The sequence below is a fragment of the Bactrocera dorsalis genome, chromosome 2, assembly GCF_023373825.1.
Source record: "Bactrocera dorsalis isolate Fly_Bdor chromosome 2, ASM2337382v1, whole genome shotgun sequence".
Taxonomy (NCBI): Eukaryota; Metazoa; Arthropoda; class Insecta; order Diptera; family Tephritidae; genus Bactrocera; species Bactrocera dorsalis.
Window position 1 is genome coordinate 22,833,657 of NC_064304.1, and position 16,853 is coordinate 22,850,509.

The 16,853-nt window shown below is 33.9% G+C and overlaps 4 protein-coding genes across 7 annotated transcripts in view; 1 reads left to right on the forward strand and 3 right to left on the reverse strand.

The window, feature by feature from the left end:
• Positions 1-279: 279 nt before the first annotated feature.
• On the reverse strand, positions 280-3,576 carry LOC105230987 (ADP-ribosylation factor-like protein 8). The gene is made up of 4 exons (XM_011212048.4): positions 3,303-3,576; positions 2,062-2,216; positions 1,831-1,992; positions 280-1,773 (listed from the first exon to the last, which is right to left on the reverse strand). Exons 1-4 carry the CDS (start codon positions 3,423-3,425, stop codon positions 1,653-1,655), a joined length of 561 nt encoding a protein of 186 aa, XP_011210350.1. The 5' UTR covers positions 3,426-3,576; the 3' UTR covers positions 280-1,652.
• LOC105230989 (replication protein A 70 kDa DNA-binding subunit) lies at positions 696-8,290 on the forward strand. 3 transcript variants are annotated; one of them, XM_049449150.1, is made up of 8 exons: positions 696-833; positions 5,998-6,239; positions 6,292-6,938; positions 6,994-7,106; positions 7,163-7,389; positions 7,459-7,720; positions 7,788-7,982; positions 8,048-8,290. In XM_049449150.1, the coding sequence occupies exons 2-8, from the start codon at positions 6,004-6,006 to the stop codon at positions 8,159-8,161; spliced, it is 1,794 nt and encodes a 597-aa protein (XP_049305107.1). In that variant the 5' UTR covers positions 696-833; positions 5,998-6,003; the 3' UTR covers positions 8,162-8,290. The 3 variants fall into 3 exon arrangements, with proteins under 3 accessions (XP_049305107.1, XP_049305108.1, XP_011210352.2); XM_049449151.1 differs by lacking the exon at positions 696-833 and adding an exon at positions 2,271-2,293; XM_011212050.4 differs by lacking the exon at positions 696-833 and adding an exon at positions 5,671-5,911.
• Positions 3,891-5,132, reverse strand: LOC105230988 (pre-mRNA-splicing factor ISY1 homolog). Its single transcript, XM_011212049.4, has 4 exons — positions 4,996-5,132; positions 4,914-4,936; positions 4,692-4,852; positions 3,891-4,626 (listed from the first exon to the last, which is right to left on the reverse strand). The coding sequence occupies exons 1-4, from the start codon at positions 4,996-4,998 to the stop codon at positions 3,980-3,982; spliced, it is 834 nt and encodes a 277-aa protein (XP_011210351.2). The 5' UTR covers positions 4,999-5,132; the 3' UTR covers positions 3,891-3,979.
• Positions 8,291-13,699: 5,409 nt separating the features above from the next.
• The window catches only part of LOC105230992 (dedicator of cytokinesis protein 3), a 78,464-nt gene continuing 75,310 nt past the window's right edge, over positions 13,700-16,853 (reverse strand). For both annotated transcript variants that reach the window (XM_011212055.4, XM_011212054.4), the window contains one exon: positions 13,700-16,807. In XM_011212055.4, the coding sequence (XP_011210357.2) occupies positions 15,032-16,807 (1,776 nt within the window). In that variant the 3' untranslated portion in view covers positions 13,700-15,031. The remainder of the gene's footprint in view (positions 16,808-16,853) is intronic.

A 16,853-nucleotide genomic window follows, 5' to 3' on the forward strand; every position in this document is an offset into this window, starting at 1 on the left:
ATCTCATAAACAGAGGGATTAATTTGCATGTACACAGACAGACGGACATGGCTATATCAACTCAGCTCGTTGTGCTGATCGTTTATGTGCATACATATGTATATATTTTATAGGGTCTCCGATGTGTTTCTTTCTGTGGATTACAAACTTCGGGACAAGCTTAATATACACTACTTAGAAAATAAAAATTATCCTTAACACCCGCGGTTAGAAAAATTTCTTTTTCACAAAGTTAGTAAATACTATTTATTTTTATTTTATTAAATGGAGAAGTCGAAATTGTGGTTTTTATTTAAAGTTATTTATTTTACTTAGAATTGTTCATATATAATCGTTTTGTTTACACTTTTATTTACCTTTTTTGTTATTTTGTTATTACTAAGCATTACTATCTTTTGAGAACTTTCCATGTTTTAAACACTATGCCTATGAGTCCTTGTGTAAACACAAATGTTGATGAATAAATCATTTAAACCAATTCAACGTATGTGACAACAGCATGTGCACACTTTTTGCAAAACCGTGTACACACGCACATATGCTAAATAAGAAAAGACGACAATAAAACGCTTATCGTTGGTTGTATTTTACACGAGAAAGGTGTTCATGCGTTGTCTTTTTGTGTTTTCCTTTTATAACTCGATTAAATACATACAATAAACAATGCTTAATAATTGTGATTCACATTTCGATATCAAACGTGTAGTAATGCACTTCGTACAGTGTCTTGCGTTTAAAGTGGGCTTATTTTCATTTGTTAAAATTATTTTATTAACCACCAGTTTGCGCTTAATATAGTTATCAAAAAACAATATAGACGCGTACTCAACAAGGTAGGTTCCTAGCGAACTTTCGTAAGAGAAAATGTAGCCTACAAATTCGAATTAAAAATATACATACATATGTAAATATAAATGAAATTTCTAAATATAGCATTTAAATGTAAATAATATAGTTATATATATAATATTTTGTAATCACACCGAGCGCTAGAAAACGATTCCTGTTTAGATTTGTCTAAACTTAAGAATTGAGACATTGAAAGTGGACAAATGAGTTTTAAACTAAAAGTTTGACATACATACAGTTCAGTGCATATTTAATAATTTTGCTGTGTTGCATTTTACAATTTTGTTGAATTTGAATTTTTTTGTACTAAATGAATTAAACGTGCAAAAACCAATTTTCACCACACTTTTCTTTTATCAATTTCGAAATAAATTAACTTGTTTGAATAAAGCTTTCAAGATGTAATTCGTAATCACAAATGCACGATTGGAAATGTATTTTTAGCTAAATAATTTGTGGTTTTCTTTAGTTGTAATTTTGACCTTTCATTTTTGTCAATTCACTTTAAACGAATATATTGTTTATCTATTTAGTGTTTCATCATGCGTAATCACACCTGCATACATATATCTCATTTGATTCATACAAAGTGCAGCAATGAATGTTTTTTGGTTTTATTTTTTGTTTAATTAAAATGCCTAATTGTTTTGCAGTTTCTACGGTTTTTATCATTTTGTTGTTGTTGTTCGTTTTAATTGTTAATTGTTATTTATTTGTTGTTTTCATTGTCTTATAATTATGCTCACGCCACATAAATTTTGCTTTCTACAGCAACAGCACTAGTAAACTATAGGCGTAATTTTCTAACGGCTTTGGCTTTTTGAGTGTGCGATCAACCATTGCAGCGTTATGTCGATGTTGTCCTTTTCCTTACATGAAATGCTGTAACAACAAATTTCTCTGTCTTGTATACTTGCTAGGTTCCTGAAAAATTAAAACATCTATTTGTAAATAGGTTTTAAATTTATAAATTACGCTTACATTCGCTCAATTAGGCCGGTTTCATCAAGTGCACCTGGAAGATCACGTTTATTGCCTAGCACCAACACAGGTATACCCGCTAGTTGCGGTTTGTCTAGCAATGAGTGTAATTCATTTCTAGATGCCTCCATTTTATCCAAGTCAGCTGCATCCACCATATATCTAAATTTGTTAAATATTTGTTACAGTTATCGGAATATCTTCATAAATCACAAGCAATCGAGTATTTACACAATAGCATTTACACCGCGACAATATCGCTCCCACATCGATCTAAATCTTGGTTGCCCGCCGATATCCCAAACTTTAATAGTAACATTGCCTTTGGTGATTTTACGCATATTGAAACCAACAGTCGGTATCATATCCTCGGCAAATTGTCCAGACTGCAAAGTAAAATATTAAGCATTATAAAAGTACATACTTGTATAAATAAAAGCAACAACAACAATAGTTTCAATATGTAAGTATATATGTATGTATGTACAATCATGTATATATGGTATTTATATTTTCAATATTGTAAGTAGGTAATTGAGATCAACAGTGCAATCAGTATTTAAATACAAACAGGTCTACATATACACAATGGATTATATTTACTGCATTATGTTATCACCAACAAATGCAACAACACTATATGAGTCATTGGCAAACTTAAAAGTTTATTACCCCAATCGCTTGATAGAACTAAGAAGGGAATAAACTTGATTGTTTGTAAGCATTTGTACCGTACATTTATTATTACATTACAAAGCAAATCCTATATCAACAAAATGTATATATACATATGTACATATATGTATTCCAATGTAATGTTTAATTTGATTTCCTGCATACCATTTAATATTTAGACGAATGGATAGCTCTTTTTAGTATCTTTTTTGTTTGCATACATACATATGTATATTAAATATAATTTAGCCGTACAAATAAAAGTGCGTGCTAAAGAAGCAATTGTGTCTTAGAGCAGAGAGGGGCCGAGTCATGTGCGATCAGATGACAGTTTATTGATTTCTATTAAAACCGTCTTTCATATCTATATTTTCGTTAGCTTCACATTGTCTGCTGTGCAGAAGCCAAAAGTAAGCTAATCTCTAGTCATAATTAGTACAAGTGTGAATTACAATAAAAACATATAAACAAATCACAGAATATAAGCACAAATGTTTGTAGTTTGATAGCTGCAAAGTATATAACGATTGTTATGGGGGCAGTGACGCAAAGCAATAGCAAATACTATAGTGAGCAATAGAGGCATATTTAATGAAGAAATTTCGGTGGGGAGTGGCGTTAGTTGCTGGTCATAAGGGATCTTTTTTCGCACACCGAAAAGAAAAATGGGATTGCCTTAGGGTGTCACTATAAACGCACATTATTTGTGTGGGCATTAACAAATGCTTTAGCGTTTAGAATTACGGGTGGGTGTTTTGGAAAATGATTTCGCACACGCACTATCGCAAAATACTCACTGCAATAACATTCACGAACGTTGTTTTGCCTGAATATTGTAATCCAACCAGCGTCAGTTCCATTTCTTCTTTCCAGAAAATGCTCTTAAACCAATCCAGTATTCTGTTAATTAACGCTAACATATTGATTACGGTTTTCGTATAAATTTATATAAATTTTCACTATTAATTGCTTTGTCGCAGCCTTTTTTCACTATTACACTTTTTTCTTTACACCAAATGCGAAATGACAAATTTTTCCTTTCTTCTTCTACTGCGCTGTTGACTTGAGGAGAAGAAGAAGAATTTCCGTGTTTGACAACGATGACATTTAACAAAAAGTAATGCCAATTCAATAAAAAACGGGAAAACAACTGGGGGATCCACAAAACAAAAGTTTCATTTTGTAATAATTTGTTTTGTTGGATGCTCTTGCTATATTTGTGTAGCAAATGAATATTCGAAAGCAAATAAATTTTAAGTATTATCCAAATCTTAACAAAAGAAGCTTAAATAAGTAGCTATGGGATAAGTTTTAAGCACATGAAGTAAAACCTAACTGATTCTTCATCGACTTTTGTTCAAAATAGAATCTTCAAACGAAAAATATATTTTACTATTTAATTATTAATAAAAATATAAGATTACTCCTATTAGTACTTTTCAAGTAATAAGACGTAATTACAGATACAATTACTTTATTCACTGCCCACATATTTTTCCAGCAGCTCTTGTTTTCGTTTCTTCAACAGTGCTTCCTCAATATCTTTTTGCGTTGGTACAGGAACATGTGCGGTAAATCGGGGTGCCAGCAGTTCCAAAGGATCATTACCAACTTCAGTATTTGATACTGTTTTACGTCCATCAGCATCATCGTCGTTGTCATCAGCAGGCGTCTTTAATGAACCATATATTTCCTCTTCTTCTTCTTCATCAACGTGACCATCCCGTGCAATTTTCTCTTTCCATTCTTGAAGAGCTTTTTGTATCGCTATACGTTCAATGCGCTCTTCCATCGGAATTAAAGTACCGTCATCATCATCTCTATAACCATAATATTCCGCATCTATATCTCTCATCAACTCAGCACGTGTTTTGCGCTGTGGTGCTGGTGGTTCTTGTTCAAAGAGTTCACGCACTCCGGGTAGATCTTTAGCAGCACCAAAATATTTATAACCGCGATTTCCTGGAACTTCACGTCCTTCCGCATCGAACATTTTTGGTCCATAACGGCGGTAATGAGGACCTCCTAAAGCAGAAATTTGGTTTTCCCAATGTCGCTTTTCACGCAGTAACTTATTTATTTCATCATTTAAATCTCGTATCCGAAATTCGCCCAAACCGGCTAAAATTTGAAAAAGTAAAAATCTCTCTAGCATTTACTTTAACTAATTACAAACATTGACTAACCATTTTGTATTTGGGCTACCTTCTTAGATATTTCGCGAATGATCTCTAGGCGATATTTTTCACACTTTGGTAAACTAGTGCACTCTGAAGCTAGATACGGTCGTCTATCTTTTTCTCCAGATTCGGCTTCCTTAGCTGCGCGCCAACGCGCCAATGTGGTCCTAAAAACGGAACAGACGACATATATATTTTTCATACATGCTAAAAGTAAAAATTACTTACATTGCTTTCTCAGCATTACGTGCCTGAAATGTAAAAGTAGTTATTAATATTATAATTCAATAAAATCATTATTAATAATTACCATTTCTACGTTTTATAAAAAACAGCCAACAGATTTCTAATCGTATAAAAATTTACTTTTGTTTTCGGTAAATATTACCTTCTTCTTATTCACACAATTTATCGCCGGGCACGATAGATTTAAACATATGGTTAAGAATGAAGAAGAAGAATGAGATTAAATAGATTAGATACTAAGGACCGTTTTCTTAATGTCTGGTTAGCAGTAATTTGTCAGTTAAATTCTGGTAAAAAAAGGCTTTTCACCAAAAGAAGGAGTCTTGATTAAATTAACTAGAATTTAACTGACAAATGGTTGTTAAACAGGCATGGAGGAAACGGCCCTAACCAAGTTCCATCAACTGGGAAAAGTTCTTTTATTGTAAGAGAAAAAAATATTTCTCCAATTATTTAATTTTCACTAAGCGCCACCAATGTAATCTATCAATTTATTATCTACTGATTAACTAATACAATGTTTAACTTAATAAGTGACCGTATTCTTCTTACAGGGTAACAGAAACAAATTTTATATATTTAAATTACAAAAAATATAAAGGTGTTTAAGAATTAATTTAGATTTTATATTTTGTATTCACATTTTAACAAATTTAGTTTGATAATGTTTATTTAAGTATGATCTCCGCAAATCTCCTTAATGCGAACATTTCATTACTTTTAGTACATTCTATAGTGAATACGGAGTGCATATTCCCGCCTGTTTTAAAATCGATTGACAGCGTCTGCGAATATTTGTACTGAGGTTGCAAAAAACATTGTAAATTCTTGTAAGACTACGTATATTTGAGAAATTTTTCGGAAAGTAAAGTACAATTGAAAATAATTGAAGCTAGCTTTTTGTTCATTAAATTACAAAAAAAAAAAATATATAATAAAATATGGCAGGCATAGCTCCTTTATCCACGGGCGTTATAGAGGTGAAAATTCTCTTCCGGCATTGTGAAATAAAAGAAAATGCATTGATACGTATGTATATATTTAATTTTATTAAACTATTTTTTAGCGTATAATGCGAGGCGAGGAAGTAGATAAGCCTGTTTTGCAAATTCTGGGAACAAAGAAAATTACGGGCGGCGAAACCGATCGTTTGCGTCTACTTATTTCGGATGGAAAATTTATCAACAGTTATTCCATGTTAGCAACTCAACTCAATCATTTGCATGCGGAAGGTAAACTATCGGAATACACTATAGTGCGAGTTGACAAATATATAACATCGGTGGTAAACGGCAAAGATGCCGGAAAGTATGTATATAAACTTGTGTTTTAAATCTTATTTTAAATATTACATTTTTAGGCGTGTGCTCATAATACTTGAATTGAGTGTATTGAATCCGGGTACTGAAGTTGGTAAAAAGATTGGTACACCAGTCTCGTATACCGAAGAAGCCGCAGCACAAAGTAAAGCGAGTGCAAACAACAGTAATGCTGCTACGAAACCTACCGCAACAAGTGCTGCAAAGAAAGCTGATACCAAGCCATCTCTTTACAACAACAATAATAACAACACTCTGAACCAATCATTGACCGCTGGTCTTACTCATCCTATCTCTAGCTTGAGTCCATACCAGAATAAATGGGTTATTAAAGCGCGAGTTACGGCAAAAGGTCCAATGCGCACCTGGAGTAATGCAAAGGGCGAAGGTAAACTTTTTAGCATGGATTTAATGGATGAATCTGGAGAGATACGCGCAACCGCGTTCCGTGAACAAGCTGAGAAATATTATGATATAATTGAAGTTGACCGCGTTTACTATATATCGAAATGTCAACTGAAGCCTGCGAATAAACAGTTTACCACGTTGAAAAATGATTATGAAATGACACTAACTGGTGAAACACAAATCCAAGCTTGTGAGGAAGACGACAATGATATACCAGAAATTAAATACGATTTGGTTCCTATATCGCAATTAGCGAACCTAGAGGCGCGTACAAGTGTTGGTAAGTTATAATGTGCAAAACTATTGATAAAAAACACTTCACAATTTTTTTCTAGATACGATTGGTATTTGCAAAGAAGTTGGTGAACTACAAACATTTACCTCTCGCACTACCAATAAGGAATTCAAAAAACGTGAACTGACACTGGTTGACTCCAGCAATGCTGCTGTAAGCTGAAATAATAAAATATAAAAAGTTATGTAAGTAACCTTGTTAATTTTTAGGTGAATTTAACATTATGGGGCGAAGATGCTGTTAACTTCGATGGCTATGTGCAACCAGTGATTTTAGTAAAAGGTGCACGCGTGACTGAATTTAATGGCGGTAAAAGTATAAGCATGGGCAATGGCTCGGTTATGAAAATAAACCCAGACATACCGGAAGGTCATAAGCTTCGTGGCTGGTTCGATAACGGCGGCGGTGAACACATTTCAAATATGATTTCCACCAGGTTTGTTTTTGTTGAAAAATACTTTAATATATTTTTTTTTAATTACATAATGTAACCTATAAAATTTAGAACCGGTGGTGCTGGCGGTGGTTATAGCACCGAGTGGTTAACGTTTCACGAGGCACGCAGCCGAAATTTGGGCTCTGGTGACAAGCCAGATTATTTCCAATGCAAAGCTGTTGTGCATATAGTTAAATGTCAGAATGCCTTCTACAAGGCTTGTCCGCAAGCGGAATGCAACAAAAAGGTTATCGACGAGAATAACGGACATTATCGTTGCGAGCGTTGTAATGCCGTCTTCCCAAACTTCAAATACAGGCTACTAATTAATGTAAGTTTATTAATTTTGCCACTGTTGCATATTTCATTGTCTAAATGTTTTGGTTTCCCCATGTCAGATGAGCATTGGCGATTGGACATCAAATCGTTGGGTTACTTGCTTCAGCGAAGTGGCTGAACAACTGTTGAAGCGTTCGTCACAGGAAATCGGTGATTTACTCGAAAACAATCCCCCAGAAGGTGAAGAAGTGCTCTCCTCTATCAACTTCAATTCGTATATATTTAAATTGCGCAGCAAAGTGGAACAGTTTGGTGTAAGTACAGCGCGGCTTTTCGTTTTTTAATTACTTATTTTTTGTTTTATTTTTAATTTTTTCAGGATATGCAACGTAATAAGCTGACAGTTCAATCTGTCGCACCATTGGATTACAAGGAATACAATAAATATTTGATAAACAACCTTAAAGAGTTAACTGGTATTAACAGAAATTAATTCAGCTTGGAATTGTCTACGTGAATATTATTTATGTTTATTTCTATCTGTACATGTTAAATGTTAATACAAACTTTTATTTTTATTTCTTAAAGCACTTTTTCAATACAAAAAAAAATTTAAGCTAAATGGATTTGTTCAAAAAATAATTTGTGTTGGGGGATTACAGTTACAAAAACATACTCCAATTAAGGTCTGTTATTTCGAGTATCTAACCCAGTGTGGATCGGTAAGTAATAATAATTATCGCGTTTAATTAACCACGCGGACCCGGATTTTCGACCGGCTAAGGGTTGTAAGCTCACCAGCAATCTTCCAAAAATACTTCAATAATGTTTTCTGTCACTGCCATAAATCAACAACTGAAGAAGAGTTTGGGTTTATGACGTTCTTGGTACTGACTGACGAAAGTCACAACGATTGTCTTCGTTCTATTGATTAATCGCTCATATTTTGACATATTGACTTAAGACTTATGATCAACTCGAATTTACTAGTAAAATGGATTATCGTATTTTAGCCGGGAAGAGGTTAGGTTTTTTTTTTTTTAATCCGAGAACGGTCATATAGTAGTTCGTGTCCCAGGTTTTCAACGCAGACAAGAACAAGCGTCCATTGCTGTCGACTACTGGCGACAGAAGAGATATTGGGGGTAATGTTAGTGGGCGAAGTTCCTCGACGCCTTGAAGCCGCTTGAAAAGAAGTACTCCCAAAACTACTGTTAGGTTTACGTAACTAAAACGAACCATAATTTCTAAAAAAATAAATCCTAAGAAATTTATATTTTTATAATTTTTAATTTTAAGCTTGGAATTATTCAATTCGATTTTTAGGATTAAACAGTTTTTTTAATTTTATTTTTGAATTAAAACTTTTTTTGGGGATTAAATATGTTTTTTATTTTGTATTTTAGTTTATTTTTTGGGTTTTTTTGGATTTTTTTTATTATATTTTTTGGAATGAAAATTAAACAAAAATTGTATTCAATACAAATTTAATGCCAAAAACTATTTAATTTTTTTAATTATACATACATACATGCATAAACTCCGATCCGATCTTTGGGTTTCAATTTTTTTTTTAATTTCTTTTTTTTTTAATTATTTTTTAATGTTTTTTAAATTTTTTTTCGTAAAATATATTTTTTATTTTATAACTTTTTGGAATTAAAGGTTTGAAAAATGTTTAATCCCAAAAAAACTTCCTTTTTAAATTTTTAATTGTAATTTTTTTTAATACTATTTTTTGGATTAGAAATTACTTTAATTAAAAAAAATTGTTTCTCAAAAATCGGATTAAAAATGAAATTTATTTAAAAAAAAAAATATTTTCTGATCAACAACAATTGTATTTCCTGAATGAATAATAAAAAAGATAATTAAGCCCCAAAAATTTGTATTAAAAATAAAATTAATAAATAAATTGGAGGGAAATAAAACTGTTATTGTTGTTCAGGAAATATTTTTTTTTTAATCTGGTATTTGGGATTAGAAATTTGAAATTTTTTTTATTAAATTTTGGTATTACAAAATAAAAAATTATTTCTAATTTTATTAAAACTAATTTTTTAATGCATTAGTTGCAACCCTGAGTTTAACTGAGGGCGATTACGTTGCATGTATCAAACTTATATTAATAATAAAAACACTAAGTCACTCCACTTTGAACTCTTTGAGCACACCAAGCACAACCAATACCCCCCACAACATATAAACAAATTTTCTTCGTTCGATTATACTATATTTTAATTTGTGGTTATACATACAAAGATATTAAATAATAATACCGCTTTACGCTTATTTAAAAAAATATATTTTTTAAAATTAATAGAAATCATTACACACGATCTCATACAAATAACTTTTTGCAGTTATTTTTTCCAGCGAAGACTCATGACTAGTCGGTCGGCGTATATAGAAATATCAATAAAAAAATTATAACAGTAAATAATATACAAATTACAACAAGTAATGTAAACGCTAAAGGCTATTGTAAACTTATTTGCATAAAAAATATATAAATTTTGCTTAAGACATTTTTGGTAAATCCTTTTAAATTACAAATTGCCAAGTGCGCAAACAATTTTATTTATGGAAAATTGAAAGTTGTTGCATTTACAATAGTTTCGGAGCATAACTTGCACATGAGCATAAGAGTACATATATACAGAAATACAATATGTAAATACAAATCGTCACTGAAAATGCAAACATCACTTTTAATGAGTTTATAGGCGAAGAAAAACGATTTAGTAGAATCCACTCATATTGAAATAAAATTTGGGTTTTGGTTATAAAATGGTTATACATATATTGGTTATACTATCTATGAGCGGAAGCTTGAAGTTTTACAATGTTACATATATGTATAATATGATGTAGTGAATCGTGAGCAATAAAAAAAAAATCGAATTTTTTGATGATTTGTTCTAATGCATTTCAGGTGACGAAATATACTTGCATGTATGTCTGTATGTATGCGCATGTCATTTATATTATGCGCTCACAATAGTTTAGTGAGACACTCACATCGCCATTTAGCAATATTCCATCGCCGTTTTTCAAAAGTTTGTAATTATATGTAATAATTATAGTATAATATACATGTATGTATATGTATTGACTTTATTATTGATTATATAAAATGTGTTGATTGGTGTTTTGATTACGTTTCAATTTGTTTTTTTAGCAAGTTTTTTGGTTTACTTTTTATTTTTATTTTTTGATTTTCTTTTGTTTTTGTTTTTGTGTTTTTACTTTTTATTTTTAATTTTTTGATTTTCTTTTGGTTTTGTTTCTCTTTTGATTTGTTGTTTTTGCTTAATTGTTAGAAGAACTTTGATTTCGTTACCGCAATAATTTGCTTTACTCACAACTTTGATTTTCAACATTTATGCACAAGTGTTTGTATGCATGTCTGTATGTAATTTTTCTGTTTATTTTTTCGTTTGTTGTCACAATTCACATTGATATCATCAGGCTAGTTTTATAATTGCATGTAACCATGTAGAACAATTGGAAGTATGTACATATGTACTCATGTATGTATATATGTATGTATTTAGTATTGAATTCAATTCGCTTTTCGCAATTCTATGGCAGTTAGTATTTATTTCGCTTCGATTAGTTACTCTTTGCGTGTTTGTGTGTATTTATGTAATTTTGTGTTTTTTGTTTTTATAAAATGCAATATCATAAGTAAAATATTTCGTTTATTCATTTAAATATTCGTTGAGGGATTTTCGTTTGCTGGGGATTTCAGTATTTTAATATTATTTTGTTTTTCAAAATAAGTTTCTAATTTCTTGCTAAGCGCTGCCTTGTGTTTGCGTGTTTTCTTTGTACATTTAAAATATTATCATTTACCGTTAGTGCAGTTAGTAACTTATCGTTTTAGATTAACATTGAAGCTGAGTATATTTTTTCATAATTTAAAATAAATATGTTAATAATATGCATTAATTTCTCATTTCGCCCGTCTAAGGTCTCCTTACACCATTTACTTAGAAAACTTTATGACGCTACAACAACAACCGCTATGTGTCTCAATGAGTATATTTCCAGCAGACTCAATATGGACAAGACAAACCTAACCGTTTTTCAAAAATTAGTTTTCCAATAATTTGTTGACAAAATAAATACAATTATTTTCTATAAACAATTCCGTGGGTTACTTGTTAAAAATATTTAATACGAAAATAGCACATAAAATATAAACCCTCACACTAAAACTGATAACTTCTGACAGTTGTTATATTCTCTTTTTTTACAACCATTGCGAGTATGGGAACGACTTTTGTCAAAATGTGTCAAATTTTAGTAAAAGTTTTGAGTTTGAGTGACAGCGTAGACACACGCCGATTTTTGGAAATTAAAAAAATTACTATAACGTTGGTTTTGAAATTTTCAGGGTATTTTTGTAGACTGTGACATTTTCGTCCACTTTGCACTTTGCCCTTAGAATTATGAAATTTTTAATTTTTAATCCCAAATACCGGATTGAAAAAAAAAATCAATTTCAAATACTAGAATTAAAAATAAAAAAAAATCTCTAATTTAGGTTTTTAATTTTCAGTCTCAAATCTGAATAAAAAAAAAAACAAAAATCATTTTTGATTTAATTGCTTTTAATTATAGTACTTCAGTTAGAAATAATGCCTTTTTATCGCTTTTCACGCCAACTTTTAATTTGAAAAATCAATTTCTATTAATTTTATTAATTTATTAGCTATTAATTTTTTTTTTAATTAAAAAAAAATCTCAATTTTTTTTCAAAACATTCTGGCTACAATTATCATTTTTTATCATTGAATTAAAAATCGAAACTTATTTTTAATTGAGAGCAATAAATTTTCAAAACTTAAACATCCAGGAAAAAACAGCATTAAAAGTTGAATATTTAACATTAATTCCCAAAATCAGAAGCAAAGATTGAAAAACTAACTTTTAATCAAAATATTTTTATATAAAATATTTACAACCCTGATTGTAACAGTACTGCTGCAATTGTTAATTAAAAATTTCAAAGTTCGGTCAGTTTGTCTGTTAAAAATTTTCTAGAATATTTAATTTTTTGACATTTATTTTATAATAAAGAATATGGAATAAAAGCGGAACAACAAAATCAAATAACCTAAATAATACCAAAAACTTATAATCGGATGCAGGCCGTAAAAATATTAACTATTCTTTTTAGAAAAAAATCATTCACTAATATCTGCTTTTCTTAAAATCTGAATTTGAATGAATCTGAATCTGCTATTTTTTAAAGTCTGGCGGACACTTGCCTTATTGCTTCGTTTAACTATTGAATTTGGTTAAATGCAATTGTTATTGCGTACTAGATAAACCTAACCTTACATAATTTATGCACATAATTTGTAAAATCTTCGTATTTACTAATTTAAAATGAATGAAAAAATATTAAAACATTAAATAATATTACAAAATGAATGTAAAAATAATTTAAAAGAAATCCCCAGCATTATTTAGTACTTAGTATGCCAGAATTTATTACTACTAATTGAGTAGTTTTTATACTCTTGCAACATGTTGCTACAGAGTATAATAGTTTTGTTCGATGTTGTTTTTAAACTTTTTATTGCACTTGACACAAGTAAACTGCTAATGAGTTCAGCGTTTCCATAAGAGATAACATTTGCGTAACAGCATAGACCCGGCCTAACGTCGGACAAAGCACAAGGTTCTCAAAACTAATGAGTACACATACATACAGTGCTGATAGCTCTCGGATTGCAAGGGCTACCTCGTGCGTGCGTTCTTGTGCGTTGAGTTTCTAATTTTGCTCCCGGTCTTCCTGAAAGCACTTGGTTAGAAAAAGCCAGGGTCGCTGCCGGTCACGTGGATCAGACTGTCGAAAGCATTTCTCAAAACTATCGTGGGAATGTTTTCTGCCGCCACAAAAGCTATTTTATTAAATGTTGTTGCTATATTATGTGTATATGTGTATAAGTGTACCTAACTAAGCTAACTATGAGTTATTATTTGAGGTTAAAGACGATGAAAAAAATAATATCGGTTAATTTTTCCATAATAACTACTTTAATTGTTTCAAAATTCCAATGCTTATGTATGTATGTATGTGTGTATTTACTTAGAAGACTTTAGGATACGTACATGTATATATTTTACAAATTTTCGACATTCGAATGCATTTATAATTAAAGTTATTCATACGTTACTGCTAAAATACAAATACAACATTAGTAAAAGTTGCCAGTGCGTTCGCAACTAGTAACTGCAAACGTTTCGCGATTCACTTTAGTGTCATACAACACATGATTAGTATATTCCAATTCATTTGCATATATGTTTGTTGGTATGTATGTATGTCTATATCTAAATGCCATTTGGCGTAATTTTGTTTGGCTATCGATATAGTGTTAGAATATTTGAGTTACAATACTATTTGCAATAAAATTATGAACATTTCATGCGTTTCGCGCCAAGAACATCAACAACATCATCGCGGTTCATAGGCGAATTCAGTTTGCGCATGCGCATTGCTGCGCGCATGCTGACAGCAGTGCGCATGAATGTGTGTGGTTTGAGTTTGCACTTTGCTCACGTAATCTTCGCTCGAATCGTTCGTTGTCGACTGTTCGTACTCGTAGACATTACTGCTACTACTATATACACTTTGGCTGCCGTATATCGTGGACTGTATGGGGGATTCAAAGTGTACCGCACGCGGCGACAACTCATAGACAGGCTCCGGTTCCACGGTGAACGTCAAGCCACAGGAACAATGCTCCAGTAAAGGCGCAGACGACGTGTCCTGAGTTTGGATCAATGGCTTTGGCAGCGGTAATAATGGCGGCAACGGTGGCGGTGTCACCAGTGAGGACATAGACGAGGAAGCATGCACCACTGCCTGCTCGGTTATGGTAGCCGCAACTACTGATGCTGATGTCGCTGGTAGAGGTGGTGGTGGTGGTGGTGGTGGTGAGGGTGAGGGTGAGGAGAGACAGTCATGACAATAATGAACGCTATTATAATGATGGTAATGCTGATGTATGTATGATGATGATGATGTATGCAATGGATTTGTGCTTGTGGGCAGCGCTAATGAGGTGGCGGTCGTGTTGGCAGCAGCGCTTGTGCTGGCACTTGGTATTGTGATTTTGAATGGGCGCCGGCGCAAGGTTTGGCCGGCGTTCGCAGCGGTGTGGTGTGTGTTATGTGTGCGGAGTAAGGGCAGCGGTGGCGGCGGTGGTGGTGTTGGTGAAGGCGTTTGTGTTGTTGTTGTTGTCGATGAAGTCTCAGTTTCGGTCTCAGTCGTTGTGCCAGAAGGCGGCGGTAGTGGCGCAATGGGTCTCAGTACCGGCTGATGGCAGCGACATATTGCAACTCAAAAAGTGCCGCCATCATTGTGCGTTTCCTTAGCGGTGGCACTATCAACGCCGCCACCGTCATGCGTTTTTGGTGTTGTATAACCGTCGTTGTGCGTGTTGTTGATGCCGTTCGTCTGGCGATTCGTATTGCTATGAGTATGACTGCAATTCTGCTGCAAATGATGTGGATGTGATGGTAGATGTGCGTGTGCATGATTGTTACTTGTGGTATGATTTTGATTTTGACTTGCTTTGGGCAATGGCGAATGCTGCTCGTCGAGCGAAGATGAATCCGTCGTATTCTGCATAATATTCAAAGACTTGGGTGGTATGGGTGGTGGCGGCGGCATTGGTAGATCTTCGATATCAAAGGAATTCGCGGAGTTTTCACGTTGATTTATATTGAGTGTTGCGTTGATCGTGTAGGCGCTGTCGAGACTGCCATTCGATGCCATGCGACAGTGATCGCGGTGATGTACGGTGCTCTGGGAATTGCTCGATGACTCTTCGCTTAAATTATTCAAGTTGTTCAGCTCGTGTGAACTTGTCGTTGAGATGCCGGAATCACGAAAGTCATTTGGCCCATAACCGACCACATTCAGTTGTTGTGTCTCGCCCACGCTCGTTAGCGAGTGTGGTGGTTGATCGGCTTCGGGATCGTCAAAACTAATATCCACCACAGCATACTTTTGACCGTGCTCATGTTGTTGCTGTTGCTGCTGCTGCTGCTGTTGTTGTTGATGGTGTGCCGATAGTGGGCGACGTGGCATGGAGCCAGCCGACGGGTATTGGCTACTCGTGAAATCATTTATTGCAATCGGATTTGAGGCGCGCTTGTCGGGTGTTATGCCACGCGGCGGTAGCGGAGGCGCGCTTGGTGAACCCGGCTGATTCGTATTACGTTTGGGCGGCACCTCCGGCCCATCCATGCTGCCCATGAAATTCTGCGAACGCGGTCGATTCGGCACCGGTGGCACTTTGTCACGCGTAATCTCTACTGTGCTCATACACTCATTGCTCAGCATTTGGTATGAATTATTTATAAGCAATGTGTTTGCAGTTTCAACTGGGCGCAGCGTGTCACCCGGTCGCGTATATATATCATCATGCTCGTACACACCATAGTAATTTGAGGATCCAGCATTTGTATTGGGATTACCCAGGCTCATAGTGCGATTTTCCGTTGGTAGTGGTGGCAGTGGTGTATTAACTATACTCTCCGAATGCTGTCGCTTCAAACGACCCAGTCCCGATAAGCTTTGCTTTAGCTGTGAGAAGCGTTCGAGCAAACGATTGTGTAGCGGTTGTACGCCCGATGGCGCCAGTGTGCCGTGCAGCTCTAAGGCTTGCTCCAGCACTTGTATTTGCTCCAATATAAGCGCTTTCAATTTTTGCACATTCGCTTGTTGGCCGTGACCTTGCGGCGATTTGAGGAACTGTTCGGAGAAGAATGCCTCTTGATATTTGCTTATGCCACCCATTACATTGGCATCGATAATGCCCTGCAAACGCATTGAGAACGGATTTATATTGCGTTTTGGTTCGCTGCGGTACTGTACTATCAGATCCCATAATTCTTTGCCCACATTGTTCATTGTCTCGCAGGCGAATTCGACGGGTGTGATCTCATGCACTGACTTGTGCTTCACTTCGAACCAACGTAGTATGCCCGGCAGTGGATTGGATATTTCGAGTTTGGTGCGTTCGATCCAAAGTGATTTGAATTCGTTATCCTTATCAATCGGACCTTTGTAGATGGGGCGATCGTAGATGAAGCGTGTGACGTCGTTGACCTTGAAAGGATAATGTGCAATAACGGTTTTATATGCAAAAGTTAAT